Below are 24993 nucleotides of genomic sequence, written 5' to 3' on the forward strand. Positions count from 1 at the left end.
TGTTCGAACAGGCCACGGTCAAGGCAAGTGACCAATGACCTAAAGCTCCTCGATCACTTGGGGGGCATATAAGGCACATCGATAGCAAAGCATACTCTCAAGGTATGTAAACACATGAACAAAATGAGTGAAAGCATGCTACAGTACTTAGAGTATTTTTCAAAATTTAGATTTTGTTAAATCATGCCAAAGTACTATGCTAAGTTCGGTCATTCGGACAAATGTTATAATAAATAAAGATATTATAGCATCAAGATTTAAGCTTTTACACCGCAAGCATCGCTGCTTGGATGTAACTGTTCAAGTAAAAGAAAAAAGATTTACTGCCCGTGCAGCAAAGTTTAAAAAAGAAGCTATTGTCCTTGCATCACGACCCGTGGGTCGTATATCCAAAAGAAAGAAAAAATATAAGAGAAAATTCTAAGAGGCATTCGGGGCCGGAGGGTCCTAGGCAGCATCCTGGTTAGTCGCGTCCTCGACAACTTCTTCTTCTTCCACACCAGCGACGCTTGGAGAGACAGGGGTTGCAGCTCTTGTCTCCTCTTCGGCCAGTTGGGCAGCGCATCGAGCTAACTCAGCAGTTCTGACTTCCTCTGAAAGGTAACTAAAGTCAGCACCCTGATTATGTTTCCAGAAATTGTAGAAACATCAGAGTGTCGTCCTCTTGTACTTTTTCAGATTCTTGGAGTTGTCAAGCTCCAACTGCTTCACCTTGCCCCCAAGAGTGACAATAGCCTCATCCTTAGACTTGAGTACCTCTCCCAAATGCTTGATTTCGCGAAGATGGGCTTGGTTGAAATCTCGATACTCTTGTCTCAACTTGACTGCTGCATTCTTCGCAGCTTCAGCCTCTGACAGCTTAGTCACTGCCGCATCCCTCTCTCGGACCATTGCTTCCAACTCCTTGGCATGCTTAGCCTCAGCAGCCGAAAGCTCCTCGGCCGCCTTCACCTGATACCTCTCGATGGCTTTTGCCTTAGCCTGCTCGAGGTAAGCCTGGGCTCGGGTACGAGCAGTAGTGGCAGACAGCAAGGCCTGTAAATAAAGAAAAAAAGGAGTTAGAACTTATCATGAGGACTAAAAGACTAAAGCTTGAAATACAAAGAAGTACTTACACTGGAGATTTCATTCAGAGTCCTGTTCAGGATCTGATCGACAAGCATGTCTTCAGCTTCGACCATTGCACCTCTAACACGGTCGCTTTTGCCGATGCGATCGAGACGATCCCTGGCAGATCGAATAGCACGGCTCATAAGTTTGGCCCCAAGAGCTTCTTCACGAGTAGGCTGCTCTCTGGCAGGCGCGGCTGGAGGATTCGACGGGGCAGGGGTAGTCTACTGCTCGGAAAGAACTGGAGGAGGGGTAGAAGTTTGCCCTGTTGGCGTAGGATTTTGCCCAGTTGGCGCGTCCTGAGGAAGGTCTTATGTTCGACCCTTCTTGGCTGGAGGGCCTCGGCTGGATTCACCAGTTCTCTTCTTAGGCTTCCGTTGGAGTTGAGGAACCTCCTCTTCATCCTCGGCCTGGTACATGTCGAAGATGTTGGGAGTAGACATATCTGCATGTAAGTAAACATAGCAAGTTAATAATAAAGGAGGCAGGTGAAAGTATGTTATACAACTGAAAGGAGGTAACAAAGTAAATACCCAAGCTACAACTACTGGTCGCTACACTATTGACTCTATTAGTCGTATACTCATTCTCTGGAATGAAGAAGTCTGACCCTAGATTTGGAGCATATGTAAAGTTACCGTCCCCGTCAAACAAGTGACAGGGAATTGGCAAACCATTTAAAAGCGAAATAACTTTACCATTATCATCGGAAGATTCTCCCAAGTCAAAAATGGGCTCTTTGGCCTTTTCTTTCCCCTTGCCTTGGCGAGCAGAAGGCCTTTCTGCGGAAGGGCTACCCGTGGGTTCCCTGATTGTAACCCCCGTTGGCCTCCTCCTCCGAGGAGGCATAGGAGGTTGCCGCTCAGGAACCCCCTCAGCAGTGGCTTCGTCCACCACGAACCCTCTATTTTCATGGCGAGGAGCCAGGAGGCCAGATAGCCTCAAGTTTGTTTCAGTGATCAGGGTCTTGACACTTTTTGCTGCGTCAGACGTCCTAGCCAGAGTGTTAGACCTCAACACCATGTCTGGTGTTGGGGTCGGACGTAACCAAGGGCCTGAAAAAACAGATTACAGCCTGAGAATAATGAAAGGAGACACCCTAGGTTAAAGTATCGACCAGTCAAAGGCAAGCTCTTACCTCCTCGTGCGAAGGCCAAATTGTTGCTGGTTATGTCTGGAGTAAGGAAATACTCCTTATTGTAGTGCCCCACGTTTGATATATGGGTAGTGCCGCTCAAGAACGTCCGGCCGGTCTCCTGGTGGCAGAAGTGGAAGAAGCCCGTCCCGTTATGCTGCGGGTTAGATTTAAGGTCAAAAAGATAGTTGACCTCATGGGGCGAAGGTTCTAGCCATTTGTTAAGTTTATACAAGATATAGAGTGCGGCCAACATCCTATATCCATTTGGAGTTATTTGGAAGGGGGCGACACCAAAATAATTGGCCACCCCCACAAAAAAGGGATGAAGCGGAAGGTAAGCTCCCGCCTCAATGTGATACCGGGACCAGGCGCTATTCGCACCTCCTGGGAGGTTAGCCCTCTGGTCTGCGGTAGGGCGTATAATAGTAACCCCCGTGAGGGGGAATTTCCTGAAGCAGTTAGCGACCATTCGAGGGGTCACTAGACTGGCTTGGGAAGTATACCACTCGACATCAGGCGGATTCCGATGGCGAGGGCGGGCCCTAGTTTGGATATTAGGGTTAGGAACGAGATTTTCTCGACCACTGGTCGAGGGAACCCTAGCCTGCGAATCAGGCTGGGCAGGAGAATTTGGGTTGCTTTCGGGCTCAGGTCTTTTCTTGCCAGTAGACTTGGAGCGGGCCATTGGAGAGGAAGGATGGGGTCTGGAAGAGGATCGCGAGAAAGTAATCTCGTGGACACGTTCAGCTGGTTGTTCTTCTCCCTCGAGCAACTGGGCGAGAAGGTCGCCGTCGATGGGTCTTTCACCTCCCCACAAATCTGGCATTAAAGTCTGCAAACAGAAGAATGGGGAGGTGAGGATGTAAAACTTTAAAAAGCTTTTTAGAATAACATTGGTCGAGTATAAAAGTTAGGCTTTTATACAACAGCATTCTAACATAAAGCTAAATCTTTCTACGCGAACAGTTTGAAAAACGGATCAAAGGGTGAAAGTAAAAAGTTTTTCTGGAAAAGCTTTTTCAACTCCCCTTAGGGCGGGAAAAATTTATTTTTCAACTGGCTTAAAGATCGAAATTTTACTTCGGTTTTACGTCCTAAAAAGCATGATCCTGGGTTTTAAACTAACTCGTAACTCTACTTTGCCTACAAAACATTCTGTCTACAAGCACCTTAAACCAGAAACAGTCCACCATCAGGAGCATGCATCACGAGAAATTAGAAGCATGGGAGTTCGAAAACTTACCAGGAAAGTGATCGTGAAGGTGGAAAAAAGGGTCTTCGGAGGACAAAGAACTCTCGAACGGGGTCCTGGAAGTGCAGAAGGATTGTCTCTGGAGAAGTTTAAAGCTCTCATTTTTAGGGTTTTCTGCAAAGATAATGGCGTGCGTAAAAAGAAAAAGGAGGCTTCGACGGTCTTATATAAGTTTGTCTCTGATATTAAAAAAGTGTAATCATTAGTTTTCCTTTTTCAAAGTATGGGGAAATGGGATGGCCGTCGAAATCGTTTCTGGGGAACTGAAAAGGCATGATTAGACAGAAGTGGGTTGCTTTTTTCAAGAACACACGAAGGGTTCTGACACGTCAGGTGGGGTTACCGAAGAGTCGTTCGTTCAAAAGTTTATTTACTGTTCGTAGTAAGTAAACTTTTGGGGGGCAAATGTTATCCAATAAATTTGCATTGATTACGTGGCAAGTAATCCTTGACACGTGGCTGACACCTGGAAGCGTCTGCTAGAGTATCGACCAGAAGGCATAGTAGAAGCAGGGTAAGCCGTCTTACCCATGACCAGTCTGGTCGATGGTTCCGTGGACAAAGCAATATTCATAGGAAGATCTTTGTAATCCCGAATTTATCTCACTCAATCTCCTGAGTACCTGATTATTCAGGGGAGAATATCTGTAACAATCTTTTGTAATCCCCCTTGAGCCTATAAATAGCAAGAGATAGCTCAAGAGAGGGACTTTTGGCTTTTGAATCATTCGAAACTATAGTAATTCTCTGAGTAAACTTGTATTGTTCTTCAGAGGTTGGTGAAACTCATTGAACCCTAGTTCTTTGATCACTCTTCTGATTCTTATATCAATATCAACCTAAGTGGACGTAGGTCATTACCAGATCCTGGGGCCGAACCACTATAAAAATTCTTGTGTGATTTACTGTTTTTGCCATACGTTCTTCTCTATACATTCATTCACATCAATCACGTTTTGACTCCGTGTCAGTTGGCCAAATCTTAGGTCAACAAAGTTAAATGATCATAAATTAGCTAAGGTTATGCAACTTACATGTTTTGTCGCCGCTACATCACTAATCCACTTATCATTCTTCTTGTGGAGGTAATCGAATGTGTCGATCATGCTCGGGAGCTCGCCAGTAGATGGGTCCATCTAAAAAAGCAAATTATTTAAACATTGTGACATTTATAATATTTTCGTAAATGTAAGGATATAGGTTATTATAATTTACGTGATCATAAACATGGGCAACGATGGATTTGGAACCTTGTCCTCCTGGTATGGTCATTTTTGCTCGAGCTTCTTTATTTTTCTTCGATATTCGCTTCAAACAGAAAACAGTACTCATTAATCTAGATTGTAATTTTATAATTAAAAATTAATGTAAAATCTACGGCATACCTGCTGAGAATCAGAAGCCCAAAAATCGCATAGAATTGCCCAATCAGAAGAAGTAATTGACCCAAAAGGTTTTGACTTCGCTCTCTCATTGTCCACCTCTCCTCCAACCTCTACCCAATGTTTCTTCATCGTGTGGCGCCAATCAGTCAGATGTTTTTGCATTTGTCTTACCATGGCATCGTTAATTACTGGATTGTCTTGTGGATAAATGAATTTGTCCTAAAATCACAATTAAATTTGGAATTTGTTAAAATATTATGAAGATAGACAAAATATTTAATAGTGAGTTATTAAAGGTTTAAAAAATGCTTACAGATAGCCTATTTTGAATAACTTGGATATCAGTTGGTTTTACTTGTTCCCAAGCTAGTGTAGATGGGGGTACGGTGTTACGCAAATAACGAGCCATGGAATTGTTGAACCACTTGCCGTACATTTGAATAGCTTTTCTAGTTTGTGCATCAAACTCTACTTTCAAATGACTAACTTTTTTGGCGGCCAGCTCCTTCTCGATATTGGCACCGTAATAAGCTCCCCTGCCCCTCTTGGAGCCACCACCTGTGTCATTACTTGGTTCGGCCAATCTACATTAAAATATTCATTAATTAACTAATTCAAATTATGTATGTCTATTGTTTTTTGTTATAAAATTAACATTTATTCATTATGGTCTTTCCCAACCTACCCTATTCCAACCTAGTGGATCCCTTGGAGATAGTAAGTAGTCATGTACTTTTCCACATTTTTTCAAGATGTTTCTCAAACATCTTGAAAAAATAAGGAATAGTACATGAATACATTGGCTATCCCCAAGGCATCCACTAGGTGCATGTCTATTACTTTATATATATATATATATAATTAACATTTTATTACTTATGGTATTTCCAAACCTACCCTATTCCGACCTAGTGGATCCCTTGGAGATAGTAAGCAGTCATGTAGTTCTCCTCATTTTTTCAAAATGTTTTTCAAACATTTTGAAAAAATGAGGAGCAGTACATGAATACATTGGCTATCCCCAAGGCATCCACTAGGTGCATCACTATTATTTTTTGTTATAAAATTAACATTTTATTACTTATTGTCTTTCCCAACCTACCCTATTCCGACCTAGTGGATCCCTTGGAGATAGTAAGCAGTCATGTAGTAATTCTCATTTCTTCAAGATATTTCATCAAATATCTTGAAAAAAATGAGAACCAGTACATGAATACATTAATTATCCCCAAGGCATCCACTAGGTGCATCACTATAGTTTTTTGTTATAAAATTAACATTTTATTACTTATTGTCTTTCCCAACCTACCCTATTCCGACCTAGTGGATCCCTTGGAAACAGTAAGCAGTCATGTAGTAATTCTCATTTCTTCAAGATATTTCATCGTATATCTTCAAAAAATGAGAACCAGTACATGAATACATTAATTATCCCCAAGGCATCCAATAGGTGCATGTGTACCTATATCTGATACTATCATTATTTAATGATAATAAATAAAGTTTTCATTGAATTAAATAAAAAGTTACTTATACTTGTTTAAATTACATATGATTGTCCTAATCATCACTAACTACAACATCATTACGAACATCACTATCACTATCACTATCGACTAGAAATTGTCGTCATCCTCATCGTCTTCATACTCGGCCAACGTGTCGTCTTCAAATTCATCTTCATCATCGACAACAAATTCATTTGAACCTTCGCCAACCATATCATCGACGATGTACACTTCAGTGGCATGGACATCAACCCGGTCATACTGAAGATTATCAAAAATTGGAAGTTCTACCCACAACTGAAATGAAGAAGAATTAACTTCTTGCAATATTGGTACATCATTTGTGGTCTCAGTATCATCAACATCGAAATTTGAGAAATCTCATACATTCCTTGGAATGTATTCATTAACGAGCCTCCAATCATCCCCATTTTTCACATCTCGAAGATAATACACCAACTTCGCTTGAGATGAGAGAACGAAAGGATCATCTTTATAACATTCTTCCTTCACATATACGCTCATAAAATTGGATTCCACTTTAATCCTACTTTTATTGAACCATCTACACTTGAATAGGACAACACTGTAACCCATTAAGTAGGACAATTCAATTACTTCTTCCAGAACTCCATAGTAATTCACTCATTCCTCACTTGGCACCATTACACCGCAATTTTGTGTTTTAAGCTTCATATCACGACCATGAATCACAAATTTCACACCATTCACTATCATCCCTGGATATGAGAACACGGTGCCGCTTGATTTGTTTGCGAGAGCATATAATTCATTATTCACTTCAATAGGTGTTGACTCATGAAAACCGTTCACCTATCAACATTAACATTGAAAGTTAGTTTTGGATTGATTAAGTGGGGTTTCGGAAAATAATTGACTAATATACATACTCTTTCTTTGAACCACTAAGGAAAATTAGCTTCTTGTTGAACTTCAAGATTCGAGCCCCCCATCTTCTTAATTCATCCATATGCTCACTACAAATGGACAACAATGTTATGATTTTTGCCTTTACTCGGTATATAAACCAAACAAATTTATTGAAAAAAGACTAGAAAACACACCTAAGGTACTCCTTAATTTCGGCACAATTGTTCAAGATATACCACTCAGCCTTTTGCTTTAACTGCGGATTGAGGAGCATACTTGATTTCTTACCAAATGGACGACCAACAGCCTTATAAATAGAATATTCCCAATTTGGTTAGGATTCAACGCGATCGTCATTCCTCTCAGGTCGATTGAATCGAGTCTCAACCCCCCAGAGGTACATTGAGCAAAAGGTTAAGGCCTCGTTGACCACGTAAGCTTCTGCGATTGAACCTTCCGGACGTGCATTATTTCTTACATACTGTTTATAAACCGCCATCGAACGTTCAATGGGATACATCCACCTAAAGTGCACGAGACCGCCAAGAATTGTCTCTTTCAGAAGATGCAAAACCAAATGCACCATAATATCGAAAAATGCTAGAGGAAATATCATTTCCAACTTGCATAAAATGGTGATAATGTTTGTCTCCATATTCTCAAGGTCTTTCACATTCAATGTCCGTGAACAAAGTTTTTTGAAAAAATCGCACAACTCAATAATTGGCTTCCGAACTTCAGGAACCAAAAACGACCTAATTGTGGCGGGCAACAACTGCTGAAACAACACGTGGCAATCGTGTGATTTCAGCCCAATTATCTTGCCATCATTGACATTAACATTCTTCGAAAGGTTTGTAGCAAAACCGTCTGGGAATTCAACTCACTTCACAAATTCACAGAAAACTCGACGCTCTGAGACATTGAGGGTGTAACTGGCGTGCAGTTTCTTCCACTTGTTTCCCTCTTTGCGGAGGTGGAGCTTTTCCCTAATTTTCATGTATGCTAGATCAAGTCTTGCCTTGTCAGTGTCTTCAGATTTTCCCTTTAAGTTCAACAAAGTTCCCAAGACATTGTCGCAAACATTCTTCTCAATGTTCATTACGTCCAAGTTATGCCTCAGCAATAATTCCTTCTAATAATCAAGCTCAAAAAATATGCTCTTCTTCGACCAATTAAGTTCAATCGGAGCCCTTTTGCATTTCACACCATCAAATTCTTTATGTTTCCCAGGATGTCTAATCTGCAAATTCTCTAATTGCTTCAACACATCATCACCGGAGTAATCTTTTGGTGGTGGCCTGAGTTTCTTGTTATCGTTGAATAGTGCTCGTTTGCTCCTCCATTCATGATCCATATCAAGAAACCTCCTATGGCCAATGTATGCAATTTTACTTCTAATCCCTACAGAGGGAGTTTCTTCATTGCATGTGGGGCACGCCTTGTACCCTTTTGTGCTCCACCCAGACATCATAGCATAAGCTGGGTAGTCGTTAATGGTCCACAAGATTGTTGCACGCATATTGAACAAGGTACTATTGTATCGTGTCTCGACACCATTCACCCATAACTCCTTCAACTCGTCAAGCAAAGGTCTCATATAGACATCGATATCTTTTCCAGGTGAAGAAGGACCTGGAATTAGAATAGTCAACATTAATGACTGTGGTTTCATGCACTTCCACGGCGGCAAGTTGTATGGGACAAGTATCACAGGCCGCATGCTGTAAGAGTTGCTCATGTTCCCAAAAGGATTGAAACCATCTGTAGCCAACCCAAGCCTAACATTTCGAGGTTCGGCTGCGAAAGATGGGTACAACTCATCAAGGTGCTTCCACGCCTTACTGTCAGCGGGGTGCCTCATCACACCATCTTCCTTTGGCCTTTTAGAATAGTGCCATCTCATATCCTCTGCAGTATATCTGGAACTGTACAGCCTTTTCAATCTCGGCGTCAACGGAAAGTACCGCATGACCTTATGGGCCACTTTCTTCTCGTTCCCACAATTATCTTGCCAGCGACACTCACCACAAACCGAACAGAATTCCAAATTCGCATTCTCCTTCCAAAACAGTGCACAGTCATGCTTGCAAGCATCGATGGACTCATATCCCAATCCAATACTCCGCAACTTTGCCTTCGCCTCATAGTTAGACTTAGGTAAAATTGTCCTGTCAGGCATAGCGTCGACTAACAATTCCAGCAAACCATCAAAGTAATGATTGCTGCACTTGTTAATAACTTTCAGATGCATCAGCTTCACCAAGAAGTCCAACGCGGAATACTTTCGGCAACCCAGGTACAGTTCACTTGACATCTCCTTAAATAAATTGTCATACTTGTCGCAATGTTGAGGATCATCTTGGGGAGGATCATTATAGTTTCCAGCGGGAACGTCATCTTCAGCGTAAACATCCTCCAGGATATCCGCTATCTCATCTCTATCATGATCTCGTACCACAGCTAGTGGCGACGGCAGCGCCTCTCCATGGTAATGCCACACTTTGTAGGACTGTATGATGACATTGTTGAATAAATGCATCGAAATTGCATTTATAGGCTTGAACTTAACATTCCCACATTTCTTTCACGGACAGCGAACCAAACCCCAATTGTTCAACTGATTTTTGGCGATATCAAAGAACTCCTTAACACCATTTCTATACTCCAGAGACCAACGATTCCTCGCACTCATCCAGCTTCTGTCGCTCGCCATCTTTAAGCGAAATAATTAAGAAAATATTAATAATTGTCTTAAAATGAGGGAAATGATAGTCAAAATATTTCATGACTGTTTGTCTCCCTAATTATCACTAACTGATAATAATATCCTATCTCTGGCAAAAATAATTATTTATAGGGATATTTGTGGCTAAAATACTCAAACTTACAACTTACTAACACTTCATTGACACGTGGCACCACATGATTGGTACACATTATTATTATTATTTTAAATAATTTTTCATAAAAAATATCATTTTATATTTTTCATTTTTTTTAAAAAATCAAATTTATTGTTTTTCAATTTAAAAGTAACAAAAAATAATTTTTTCTCATTTTTTTCAAAAAAAAATCAAATTTGTTGGTTTTAATCAATTATTTAAGATTAAGTAAAAAAAATATTTAATCTTAAATTATTGCTTGGATTTTAAACAAAATTACTTAATCTTTAATTGAAAAAAAAGTAGACAAAATGATAAATAGGAAGATTTTAATAATAATAATAAATTAAAAATTTTGAGGATATTAACAATAAAAAATTAAATTTAAAAAAATTTATTTTTCATACTTAATCTTAAATTGAAAAAAAGTTTGAATTTTTTTTTGAAAAAAATGTAAATTTTATTTTTTGTTAAATTGAAAAATAAATTGAAAATTATTTTAAGAATAATAACAATGTGGACCAATTATGTAGTGTCACGTGTCCTTTGACCAGTCAACTTTAACATTTAACACTGTGTATCTCTAATTGCAAGTAAATTTCACATTTGGTACTTTTGCCACCAAAAAATCAGTTTGGGTATTTAAGTGTTAGTAAGTTGTAAGTTTGGGTATTTTAGCCACAAATATCTCTTATTTATATTTACCAAAGAAAATGTAGCTAATTATTAATTATTACAATTTTTTAAATCATTTACTTATTTATTACTTTTATTTTAAAATTAATTTAATTATACATCAATTTCATTTTGTAATTTTTTATTAAATTCTTCAATTTGTATTGGATTATTTACTTAATTAATAAAAATTTTATTATATTTATATTTTACTTAATTATATTTTATTAAATCATTTATATTTTTAACTTTTTCAATTACAAAACATCTAATATTAATGTTAAAATTAATTATTAATTATCATGATTGGTAATTTTATTTTATTTAAATTATAGTTAAAAATTATTTTTTTGATGAATTTTTAATTATACTTAAATTTTTATTTAATTAATTATTAAACTTTTATTAATTTTACTAACTCTAACAAAATTTGCGCAGCATAACGACTATATTTCAAACTATCCCAAAAATTGAAAAACCTACAAATTAAACACATATATAACTAGAATATTCACAGATCATACAAAACATATATATATTAACAAATACATCAATTTACATATATACAAATATTTAACCACAAAAAAACATATACCAAAACTGATTTTTTTATTAATACAAAAAAAATTATTAAATACATATTTACAAAAATATCACATTTAATATAAAACAATTTAAAAATATAAACATACATTATTAATCTGATTTTTTTAAGCTCATACTTTAACTAAAATACATATATCACAAAATACAATATAATAAATATTAACAAGCAAAAATAAATAAATACATATAAAGCATTAAAATAAAAAAAATACATATTCAAATCTGTTTTTTTAATTTTACAAAAAAAAAATTAATAAATACAAAAAACATATATTATAAAAGTAACTTAAATATAGTTGTTATTAAGATAAACAAATACATATAAAGCATTAAAATAAAAATTAATGTTAACGGCTATATTTTTTGTAATTAATGTTAATTTTCCTAAGACTAACAAAATTTGGGCAGCATAACAGCTATATTTTAAACTATCCCAAAATTTTATAAAACCTGCAAACTACATACAAAAATATACATAATATTACTAGATCAATATACAGAATATTCCCAGAGCATGCACAACATAAACGCATATTTACTTAAAATTTCTAAAATACTTTAAAATTTGATTTTTAATTGCTAAAATTTAATCTTATTATAATACCAAATCTAATCTCATAATCTTAAGATTAATCGAATACTAATTAGATTAATTTCTAATTATGAGATTATATTAGATCATATAATGTAATGATTTTTACTATACTATCATGCACAACATAAAATTTGATTTTTTCTTGTACTTTTTTTTCTAAAATTTAAAACAGAAAATAAAAATTAAATCATATGTAATCAGAAATTAAAAAAAATAAAAGAAAAGAAAAATAAATAAAAAATACAAAAATACAAAACACAAAAAAAAAACATAAATATAAATATAAATATAAACATATACCAGTTTAAATATATATATTTGTATATACCAATTTTTGTGGAGGTCCGGTGGTGGCGGGGTGGTCCGGTCGGCTGGTGGTGGTCCGGTGTACAATTGAGAAAAAAAAAATGAGAGGGAAAATTCATGGGCAAAACAAACAAACAATGAGGAAAATAAAATAACTTACTTTGAACTTACCTTGAAAGGGAAAATGAGGGGTGGTGCCGTTGAAGAAGAGAAGAAAATGCTGAAGATGAGAGAAAATTGAGAAATTGAAAAAAATGGGGAAGAAGGCTCGGGCGGCTGAGCTATATCGTTATGACTTTTGCCAGCGCATTTCATTGCGCCGGCAAAAGTCTATCAAAGAAACCCTAGTTCAAAACGACAGCGTTTAAATAAGCATGCATTTACCGACGCATTTTTAGACTTTTGCCGGCGCAATGAAATGCGCCGACAAAAGTCTGGCCACCTACCTCCTTGAAAACGTGCAGCACATTAATTTCACGTTGACTTTTGCCGGCGCGTTAGGTGAATTGCGCCGGCAAAAGTCTCTTCTATTATATTGTTAAACTTTTGGCGGCGCAATTCCGACTTGCGCCGGCAAAAAACATTGTTTTTGTCGGCACATTTCACTACTTGCGCCGGTAAAGGTATTTTCTACCTCCTTTCTTGCCGGCGCATTTCAATACCTGCGCCGGTAATTGTGCCGGCAAAAGCTTCCTTTCTTGTAGTGACTTGTGTAAATTAGTTTTGCCTTTTCCTGATATTCGGGATTACATAACCATTGAATATTCCATTTTTATTCTTATCTTTTGCTCTTTTGTCTTTGTATATCAATTCAGCATAAATATGTGTAAAAATTCATTCCCACTGTAACCGTTGAGCATTAAATATAATCGGTAAAAAATACTTTCAAGCCTATTTTTTCTTCTTTCTTAACTTTGGAGCTCAGTAAGGATGTCTCCCATTCATGAATAAATGACTGGGTATATTGTTGTACTTCAAATATTTGATTTGGAAAATAAGTACTTTTGGTGGTTTTATAAATCTGATTTTATGTTGGCTTGGTGTGGTGGGTTATAGTTTTGTATAAAATAAAAAAGAATAAATAATAATTGCTAGGCAGTTGGAACTTGGACTTGGACGTACCTTATTTAATAAATGGGTACAGCTAAGCTCATTAAATTCATCTCAACTGCTACTGCCTACTTTTCTTTAAATTCAACTGGGTGCCACAATTTTCCAATTCAATTATTAATTACAATATATACATAGATTCAATAATAGATCTTTCTTCCTTTATTTTCGTGGATCCAAACCCCAAAAAAAAAAACAACATATATGGCCGATTTCAACACTACCAATCATCAGGCTGATCAGATGATGAGTAGTTGTAGTAGAACTGGTAAAGAAGAAGAAGAGAAAGAAGTTAAAGTTGAAATGAGTGAAATTGAGAAGAGCAAAGTGATCCTTATGAGGGCTCTCGTCCAAAAACAAGATCGTTGGAATTCGAAGGAAGTGGGTGATGATTTGATGCTTCGAAGATTCCTTCGAGCTCGAGACATGGATGTGGAGAAGGCCTCACACATGTTCCTCAAGTACCTGAGCTGGAGGCACTCCTTCATGCCCCCCAATGGTGGCTGCTTCTCCCACTCAGATTTTCCCATTGACATCGCTCACAACAAGGTCTTTATGCAAGGCCACGACAAACAAGGACGCCCTATTGTCCTCGCCTATGGTGGCAGGCATAAGCAACATAACCTCGATGAATTCAAACGTAATATGCCTGATTAATTACCTTAATTATCATATACCTTTGATTTCAAATTAATTATATATATTTTTCTCTTCTTTATTATTTCTTTCATCGTCAGGTTATGTTGTCTACATCCTTGAAAAAATATGTGCCAGGTAGGTCGTATTGTATCTCTCCTCTCTTGGTTAGAGAATTATTCCTTTAAACAAATTTTTGATAAGATTAAAAATGAAAAAGAAGAGAAGGCAAAATTATGACATGAATAGACACAGTATCCCAAGAAATGGGGAAACATGTTATTCTTGTGTTTTGAGCAAAAACAAACTAATCCTTAATTATTATTATGATTAATTGTTGTTGCAGAATGCCAAAAGGGCATGAGAAGTTTGTAGCCATTGCAGATATTGAAGGCTGGGGTTATGCCAATTGTGACATTCGTGGATACCTAGCAGCTCTATCCATTTTGCAGGTTATATATTATATTGCATAATGATTAGTATGTATATATTAGTATTGGTATTAACATATATGTGTGTGTATGTATATAGGATTGCTACCCGGAGAGGCTTGGCAAGTTATTCCTCGTCCATGTGCCCTACATTTTTATGACTGCTTGGAAGATGATCTACCCATTCATTGACAAAAATACCAAAAAGAAGGTACTTATTTATCTTATAAATATACATAACATATCTAGAAAAAAATAATAATTTGGTTGATATATGTGCATCTTAATTCACTGGGCAGATAGTGTTTGTGGATAACAAAAAGCTAAAAGCCACTCTCCTAAACGACATCGATGAGGAGCAGCTCCCGGAGATTTATGGGGGCAAACTTTCTTTAGTTCCCATTCAAGATTGCTGACTACTCTTCTACTATAAATTAACTCATTCATATATATTCTATATATCATATCATATCATCATTTGTTTCATGACATTAATTATATGTATATCATATAGGAGTTATCGTTTAAAATAATAGACTTTTTTTTTAAGTTATTTTGTACTCTAGCCCAATTTTTTGTAAAATGAACTCTGCCTAATATTTCGATCAGTTGTCTGAAAATTTTGACCAGTGTCTGAATTTTTTTACCGGATGTTATTTTGCAAAAAAATATCAAAACTATGTCAAAGTACAAAATGACTTAAAAAAAAATTGGTCATTTTGCAAAAGAATATTTATATCTCTATTCACTCCATGGCCAACTATCTATGATCTACCAATATTGTTATTCTATTCATTCCCCTCCTCATCAATATTTTTCAACAGATAATAAATGGATGAATAGGATTTTTAACCCCGAACTATTAACACTTGCAATTTGTATCCTCCGAATTTTTACATTGTTAAAAATTCTCTTTGAACTATGCCCTGTTAACGAATTATAGGACTTCCGTTAATTTTGGGTGACGTGGCTAACAGAAGACTGATTTGAAATTATTTTTAAAACATTATTTTTTTTATTTGTTTAATTTTTAAAATTCGCCATCTTTGAGGGAAAAAAATTGAAGCATAATCAATCAAACAAGAAATTTATTATACATGCAAATAAAACTTAAACAAAATAGTTCAAATAAAATGCTATTATAAAGTTACTATTGTATATGATTTTTTAATTTCCTTAATATTAAAATAAAAAGAAGTAAAAAATATTTAATTTAAAAAAAGTAAAAAAATATATATTATTTTTTAATTATTTATTTTAAATAATTTTTTTATTAATTTTTTAATTGAATTATAGACCTGTCACTGCTAATAAAAATCTAAGTCGTCGCTAATTTGGGAACGACGCTGTTTCTTTTTAAAAAAATTATGCCACAAAAAAATTAGCGATGATGTCGCTGCTAATGGAACTATTGAAAAATTGACTGCCAATTTTCCCACCAAAATTTTCACGCACACATTAGCAATGACGGGTCGCCGCTAATAATATTTTAAATTTAATATTTATTTGTGACACTTATCAGTGGCAACATCTCTAATAGTAGCGTTGACGTGTTGCTGCTGATAATGCTTTAAAATAAATTTTTAATGACAACAATTATCGGCGCCGAAAAAACATAGTCGCCGCTAATAACACACTTATTTGCGGCGAAAACATGTCGCCTCCAATAATATTGTCCATAAAACTGATTTTTCTTGTAGTGTAAGTTCATTACCAAATTTACTAAGATATTTATTTTATAAATAATTTGTAAAGTTGATTAGCATAACTAAAAATTTAAATAACTAAAACAAATAATTTTCTTTTGTAGTTTTGGATTTTATTTATCTAATTTTAGAAATGATAAATTATTTACATAATATTATAAACATATTAATGCAAAAAAAAAAAGGCAAATATAATTTTTATTTGTTTTAATTTAGAATTTGATTTATTTTAAATTGTAGGGTTTTTTAATAACATTTATAAATAATATTTATATATTAAAAAATAAATATATTAATACGTTTTAAATGGGGGAATTTTTGTTTTTATAAAGAGAACTTTGACTAAACATAAATATAGGGGTCATTTTAACTATTTAAAAGTAATAGAGGATTATTGTTAAGGTTTTCTTTTTTTACTTCAGGGTTAAACTAGATAATAGGCTTAGACTGTGGTGGCTAAAGTGGTAATTTCCTTTTATTAAGTCTAAAATAGAAATAAAAATAAATTGTGCGCACAAATTAATGTATTAATTTTATATGTGTGATTGAATTTATACATATTTTTCATAAAATGTTCATAACTGTTTTTTATCTTTTTTTTTCCTATTAATTTTAATAGAATATTCTTATATTTAACGCTAGATTAAAATCATGACTTAAATTTAAATAAAATTAAACTAATAAATAATTAACAAATTAAAATATAATATTTTTAAGATATTTTAAACTAATAATTATTTAAAAATAATAGTCATACTTATCATATTTTTACAACTAAAATAAAATTTAATTAAACTTAAATTTGAAAATCTACGTATAATAATAATACTATATTAAATGTATAACAAATAATTTTTGGATAATTTAAATGATAACTTTATTTAAAACAATAAACTCATACGTATCATATTTATATAACTCATAGAAAACATTTAATTAAATTTATCAAATGATTTGTGCTCTTTTTCTTCATCAAATTCACCAAAGGACATGCGAAATACTTTAGAAACCAAAGATAGTTGATTCAGGTAAACTACTATACGCTCTATCTTTTTCTATTTTTATTTTATTCTATTATTAATTTCTTTTATAAAAATTATTATAATTTATACATATGTCATGTAGCATGTAAATATATATCTATGTCAATATTGTGTTCAGATGTCATTTATAAATATTTATGTATGCTATAGAACTATAATTTATTCTGATATTTTTTTTTAAAAAAAAAACGTGAACTAGCTTTTATTAAAATTATAGACAATAATTTGCCCTAATTTTTTTTAATATGTTTATGCCATACATTATATATTAAATTTCTTTGATTTATTTTATGATATTTTTTATTTATTTAAAATTTATATGATGATTATTAAAAAAATATAATAATTATACATACATGTTTGAATAAGAATATATACGATTTTAAAACAAAGTAAGTATGCATTAGACATAATTTAAGTTCGCCAATGGGGTGACTTCCGTCTTTTACAAGGCATGTCATTTGTTTAAGAAATGACACCATGCTTATTTGCTTGTTTAAAATGTTAGCTTGGTTAGAGATGAAGTAACAAAAAGAATATCAAATAAGTATATAAAATAAGAGATAAATGACATAAGTTAATTTGGCTATGTGATAGATATAATTAATAAATGAATACATAAATTTATATTGAAAAATGATCGATAACACAATTAAAATGTTATGGAAAGTTATATTACAATGTCTCAAATAATTATAAAAATTCTTGTGTAACTCCACTTGATGCCTTCTAAGTATATCATCTTGCTGAACATTTTTATTAAGGGTGTGTTTAGAAATAATTGTGTAATTACTAGGGTAATAATTATGTATATGAGTAATTGTGCTATATTTTAAAATACAATATATATTTGGATGTCAAGTGATAATTACTTATAAATTTTTATTATCATGTTTTGCAAAACAATTAGTAATTACACAGAAAAATAATATTATGTAATAAATACTATTTAAAATTGATAATAATAAGTAATTACACTTAATTATCATGAGCCTATGAGAATTAGAGAGTATAAGTGGGACCCCTCAATTATCTCAAATTACATAGTTTCTGTGAAATAACATAATCAAACAAACACCACCAAATTGAATAATTACTTTGAATTACACCCAATTATAATTACATAGTGACTTTCAAACACACCTTAAAATTTAACAAAACAAATACATAAAAAAAAATACCCATCAGTTAAGTTAGTTATGTGATAAATATCATTGACAAATAAATAGATAAATTTTGAAAAAAGATCAACAATATAAATAAATCGTTCCATAAAGTTTTGTTATAGTATTTCAAATGCTTATAAAAATTATTGTGTAAAAGCCACGTGTAACCTTTCAATCAGGTTATCCTCCTAAACACTTGGGTTGATATTTAACTAAATAAGTATATAAAATGAAAGAGATGTATTCTGTCAATTAAGTTAGTAAGGCTGGCCTGGTCACAGGCGGGTCAGGTCTCTGCCTCGGGCCCCCACATAATGAGGTCCTAATTTTTTTTAAAATGTCATTTTTTTACGTACACAAAAGTCCCCAAAAATTTGAAAAATATCATTTTATATATAATTTTTTTTTAAAATAACATATTTTGTATAGGGCCCCATACCACTCAGGGTCGGCCTTGTTAGTAATATGATAGATATTATATGGTCAAACATACACCCCAAGTTGAATATTGACAAATTAATACGTAAATTTTAATATATATATATATATAACGTCCAATTTCCCCTAATAAGGCTTAGTGCATTGAGTAGGGGGTCGGAAGGACAATAATTGATTTAGTTGCATTATTACATGATAATATGCATGATTATATGAATTATGTAAGTTATATTATAATATGATTGTATTTGCATGTTTAGGTGTATTAAGCATGTGTTTGGGCCCGTTGATGACATATTTTAATATATATATATGTGTGTGTTATATGTTGAGACCACATTCTTATGTGGATATAATTGGGTTATTCGGCATGAGGTAAGCAAGTTAGCGGTTTAGTCATAACAGGGTCAAATTCCCGGCTCGGAGCCAGCCTAGGGGTATTTTGGTAATTTAGTGCATTGCTAGGGATTATCGGGTAATGGGAAAATTATTTCATGAGTATTTGAGGATGTTGGAATTAATTGGGAAATTATGAGATGGTTTGGAGATTAGTGAGAAGTGGTGGTTGGGTTTTGATTTAGGTTAGAGATTTAGGTTGGTTTTTTAGGTGTTTGTACTGCTTATGATGTGTTGTTTAGAGTTTTAGACTCATTTGGGACCTTGGTGCAAGTTTGGGATGAGACTTTGGGAGTTTTGGCTCTAAGAGAATGGTGGGAAAACCCAGATATTTTGGGTTTGCGTAAAGGCGTCGCGGCGCTAGGATGTTCCAGGGCAAGGGGGGCTGGTTGGGTGTCGCGGCGCCTGTAAGGCTGTGCCGCGGTGCTAGGCAATTTTCAGGGGCCTTAATTTTGTATTTTTAGGGCATAGGCCCAGGGGCTCGGGGGAAGATTTCACCACCCCGTGTGGGGGAATTGGAGGTCTCGAGAGCACGGGATTGGTCCCGGGGTTCAATTATGGAATCGAATGATAATGAGAACGTTATTGGTGGGTTGTGACTAGGTTACCGCTAGGGCTCGGGAGAGGATCATTCTTGGGGGTCATGCTTGCTTGCTTATTTTCTTGTGCTTGGACCAAAGGTAAGAAAACTTCATCCAATACGTGATGGACTTGATTAAGGTTTGAGTCGGTTGTTGAATATATATTTGATTAGGGCTTGGGCCCCTGTCAATGTGCATTATATGATTATGCCTGTGATTGTTTGATTAAGCATGTTGAATGCTTTGTATCTGGATATTTGCTATAAAATGTATTCCAGTTTTCATTATCCGATTGAGAAAGGCTTGACTCATGAGTCAAGGATGGCAATAGCACTGAGCACTGGTCAAAAACATTGACTTATAAGTTAAGGGCGGCAATAGCGCACTTGGCGCTGGTTGTTGTGGTTAGGCATAATCAAAAGCGCATCATACGGTTGTCCGACCCAATGGTCGTGGAAAATTAAGCGTCAGGTACGTTGAGCCATCTTTAAGGATGGTTATACAAATGATAGGGCAATGGGCCTTGGGGTGAATTATTAGTCCCATATCCTAGGGTTGGGCCCTGGTATGACTCATTAATCATTTATTTAGGGAAACGTGCCCTGGTGTGACGTTGCAGTCACTTATCTGAATAGAATGCATGCTTGAGTAGGGTTATTACTGTTGGGCATGCTTATTATGATTTTGTAATATGTTACTAACTTCTTATGAGCATGTTTAAGTTTTCTTGCTGAGTCTTTGCTCACGGGTGCTATTTGGTGCTGGTAAGGGGAAAAGGAAGCTCGACCAGCCATCCATTGAAGAGCTTCGATGGCGACGTGTACATATGCAACTGCTTTACCACCACGGTCGGGGTTACTTAGAGGAACTAGGGTCAAACCCTATTTTTTTCGCTTAAGTCAGTTGTTTGTAACTTTTAAGTTGTAATTACCCCTTTTGAAGTTGTAAACGACTTTGAAAATGTTTATTTTGGGATCCCATGTATGAACTTAACGTTTTGATAAAATGATTGTTCACTTTTGTTTAAAATGTCTAACCCTAAGCCGTTAATCACGTTTATGGCCAAATGACTCGATTAGCGAGCCTAGCACTATTTAAAATACACAATGTAATGGTCTTGGCTAACCAGGGCGCTACAACTTGGTATCAGAGCATGCCAAGGTTAAGGGTTCCTGAAGACAGGCTGGGCATGTACACTCGCCACTAAAGATAAGCTTGACTCAGGGTTTGGTAACTATTTATGTGGTTATATGTTTAACTGCTTAAATATGATATTATGCCTTATCTGCCTGTCTTATTAGGAAGCATGAGATATTCTGACAGGGCTTGGTCCTTGACTGTTGAACGTGAATGTTTGTTTGTTCGATCTTAGACCGTAGGCGGCAAGAGGTATAGTTATTACTACCTAACTGGCCGAATTGATTACTGCAACAAGGTATAAGCTTGGAATTATGCTTCCAAGGCAGATAAATTCATCAACTGGTCAGAAAGAACAGGGTCAGAATGATATTAAGGGCCAAACATCTCAGCCAGCTCTAGAGAACTGGTAGCAAGTGCTTGCTGATATGCAAGCCAGGTTGCAGAGGCAGGAAGAAGAAATTCTCATCCTGAGACAGCAATAGGTTCCTGTAAGGAACATTCAGTCAGAGGTACCACCTGTGTTGGTACCGATATTAGAGCAGCCGCCAGAGGCTGGGATTAGATGGGAACTTCTTTATGAAAGACTTAGGAAGCAGCACCCTCCAGTTTTTTTGGGCAGTATAGATCCGGCTAAGGCCGAACAGTGGATGAGTATGGTTACCACCATCCTAGATTTTATGAGGGTGGTTGGTAATGAGAGGGTGGCCTGTGCCACATACATGTTTCGGAAGGATGCCCGGATTTGGTGGGTGGTGATGTCCCAGACCCGGAACGTCAATACTCTGGATTGGGAAGAGTTTAGAACTTTGTTCAACGAAAAGTATTACAACGATGCAGTTAGGGCTGCAAAGGTGGAAGAGTTCTATAATTGATTCAGAGGAATACATCAGTGTCAGAGTATGCACTGAGATTTGATAGATTGGCCAAGTTTGTCGCAGACTTGGTGCCCACTGATGGGACTAGGAGGGGAAGATTCCTTCAGGGGCTACAGCCTATGATATCCCGGGATGTCCGTATTACCACCATGCCTGGGGTAACAACATATGCACAGGTGGTAGAGAAGGCCCTTACTGCAGAGAGCGCATAGAAAAAAATCTGGTGCAAGAACGCGGCCAAGAGAGACACTAGGAGGATGGGACCTCCATTCATGGGTTCAAATAGGGGCGGAGGCCCCAGTGATCAAAAAAGGAAGGCTCTAGATGATTTTTCAACTCCAGGCCCTAACAGGAGACCACGTGGTATTCAGATAGACCGCCAGGGCGGCAATGAGGGTTGGAGGACCTTTCCAGAGTGCGCTAGATGTAGGAGGTGCCATATGGGAGAGTGTTAGGTGAATGACTTCTTTTGTGTGGGATAGTGGGACACTTAAAGAAGGGTTGCCTGAGAGCAAGAAAGGAAGAACCAAGGAAGGCAGACAACTCGACCCCAGCTCGAGTGTTCGCATTAACACAGGAAAAGGTTGAGGCTAGTCCCTCAATAATCACAGGTCATCTTTCTAGTGTTGGAACCTCCTATACTATTTTGATTGATTATGGTGCTACACACTCCTTTGTTTCTAGTAGGATTATTGAAAGACTATGTAGACCACGTGATTATTATGCTGTGGGGTTTGGAACATTATTGCCCACTGGGGAGTTAGTAGTTTCTAGGATATGGGTCAGAGCATTGCCAGTGACAGTGGACGATAGAGAGTTGTCAGTTGACCTTATATAGTTGGTTATGACTGACTTTGACATGATTCTAGATATTTATTGGTTAGTGAAGTATGAGGCAACCATAGATTGCAAGAAGAAGATGGTAACCTTTGAACCTGAGGGTGAGGATCCCTTTGTATTTGTTGGCACTGTGCATGGACCATGTGTACCTATGATATCAGTATTGAGGGCTAGAGACCTACTGCGAGGTGGTTGCATAGGATTCCTATCCAGTGTGGTAGATATCACTCAGGTCGTGCCAGTGGGACCAGAAGAGACTAAATTAGTCTGTGAGCTCCTGGATGTGTTCCCAGAGGATTTACCAGGGTTGCCGCCACACACAGAGATAGAGGTCGTTACTGAACTAGCACCAGAGACAAAGCCAATGTCTAGAGCACTGTACAGAATGGCCTCGACAGAATTGAAGGAACTAAAGGTACTGTTGCAGGAGCTGTTAGACTTGGGTTTTATTAGACCCAGTTTCTCACCATGGGGTGCACCAGTTCTATTTGTGAAGAAGAAGGACGGTTCTCTGAGGACGTGCCTTGATTACAGAGAACTGAACAAGTTGACCATTAAGAACAAGTATCCTCTGTCAAGGATATATGACATGTTTAATCATTTGCAGGGTAAGACGGTATTCTAAAAGATAGATCTTCGATCTGGTTATCACCAGCTAAGGATCATGTAGGGAAATATATCGAAGACTACTTTTTGTACCAGATACGGGCATTATGAGTTTCTAGTCATTTCGTTTGGTTTGACTAATGCCCCAGCCGCCTTTTATGGATCTGATGAACAGGGTGTTCAAAGATTATCTTGATCCAGTTGTGATCATCTTCATCGACAATATTGTGGTTTATTCTCAGTCAGAGGCAGAACATGAGAAGCATCTCAAGTTGGTTCTATAGAGGCTGAGGGAACACAGACTGGATGCGAAGTTCAAGAAATGTGAGTTCTGGTTACCGTAGGTAACTTTCCTTGGTCACATTGTTAGTAGAGATGGGATCAAGGTGGACCCAGCTAAGATTGAGGCAGTCAGAGATTAGCCAAGGCCAAGGAACGCCTCAGAGATTAGAAGATTCCTTGGAATGGCAGGTTATTACAAACGTTTTGTGGAAGGATTCTCGAGGATTGCTACCCCATTGACGGAACTGACATGCAAGAATTAGAAGTTTGTGTGGTCAGATTCGTGTGAGAACAGCTTCCAGGAGTTGAAGCGGCAGTTGATTACAGCTCCAGTACTAAGTCTTCCAATAGATCAGGAGAAGTTTGTAGTATACTGTGATGTCTAGCGACAGGGTTTGGGATGTGTCCTTATGCAGTCAAGAAAGGTGATTGCTTATGCATCACGTCAATTGAAGGAGTATGAACATAGATATCCCACTCATCATCTGGAGTTAGCAGCTGTGGTATTTGCATTAAAGGTATGGAGGCATCACCTTTATCGAGAGAAGTGTGAGATATACACTGACCACATAAGCTTGAAGTATTTCTTCACGCATAAAGACCTGAACATGAGACAGAGGCATTGGCTGGAGTTGGTGAAGGATTATGACTGTGAAATCCTGTATCACCCAGGGAAGGCAAACGTGGTGGCAAATGCCTTAATATGGAATGGTCTTGGGCAATTATATAGTGTGAGACAGATATCCAAAGAGTTAGCAGAGGATATGACCAGAGCTGGAATCGAGTTGTTGGTGGGCTAGTTGGCCAACACCACGCTACAGTCTACATTGTTGGAAAGGACTAAGGAAATCCAGTTAAGTGATCCACAGCTGACGAGGATCAGAGGGGACGTCCTAGCTGGAGTGGCTAGGGACTATACAATGTCAGATATGGGCTTGTTGAGATACAAAGGTTGGATCTATGTTCTGTTGGACATTGTTATCAGACTTGAGATTCTGAATGAATCTCATACCACCCCTTACTCTTTGCATCCAAGCACCACGAAGATGTATTAGGATTTGAGATCGCTATATTGGTGGCCTGGGATGAAGATGGATGTGAAAAAATATGTGGCTAAGTGCTTGACCTCTCAGCGGGACAAGGCTGAGCATTAGAGACCAGTAGGGCTAATACAGCCTCTGGATATGCCAGAGTGGAAATGGGAGGATATCACGATGGATTTTGTGGTTGGGTTACCCAGGACCGTGGGTCAACATGATTCAGTGTGGGTTATTATGGATCGATACACCAAATTAGCTCACTTCTTACCAGTGATGATGACATATACAATTGACCAGTACACAAATCTCTATGTGAGAGAGATAGTGCGCCTTCATGGGGCTCCAAGGTCGA

At 36.4% G+C, this 24993-nt stretch overlaps 1 protein-coding gene across 1 annotated transcript; it reads left to right on the plus strand.

Annotated features, from left to right (window-relative positions):
* The first annotated feature begins 13580 nt into the window (after window positions 1-13580).
* LOC133822493 (uncharacterized) lies at window positions 13581-15148 on the plus strand. Its single transcript, XM_062254844.1, has 5 exons — window positions 13581-14101; window positions 14199-14235; window positions 14444-14549; window positions 14629-14739; window positions 14828-15148. The coding sequence occupies exons 1-5, from the start codon at window positions 13666-13668 to the stop codon at window positions 14942-14944; spliced, it is 807 nt and encodes a 268-aa protein (XP_062110828.1). The 5' UTR covers window positions 13581-13665; the 3' UTR covers window positions 14945-15148.
* The last annotated feature ends 9845 nt before the right edge of the window (window positions 15149-24993 follow it).

The sequence above is a fragment of the Humulus lupulus genome, chromosome 3, assembly GCF_963169125.1.
Source record: "Humulus lupulus chromosome 3, drHumLupu1.1, whole genome shotgun sequence".
Classification (NCBI taxonomy): Eukaryota; Viridiplantae; Streptophyta; class Magnoliopsida; order Rosales; family Cannabaceae; genus Humulus; species Humulus lupulus.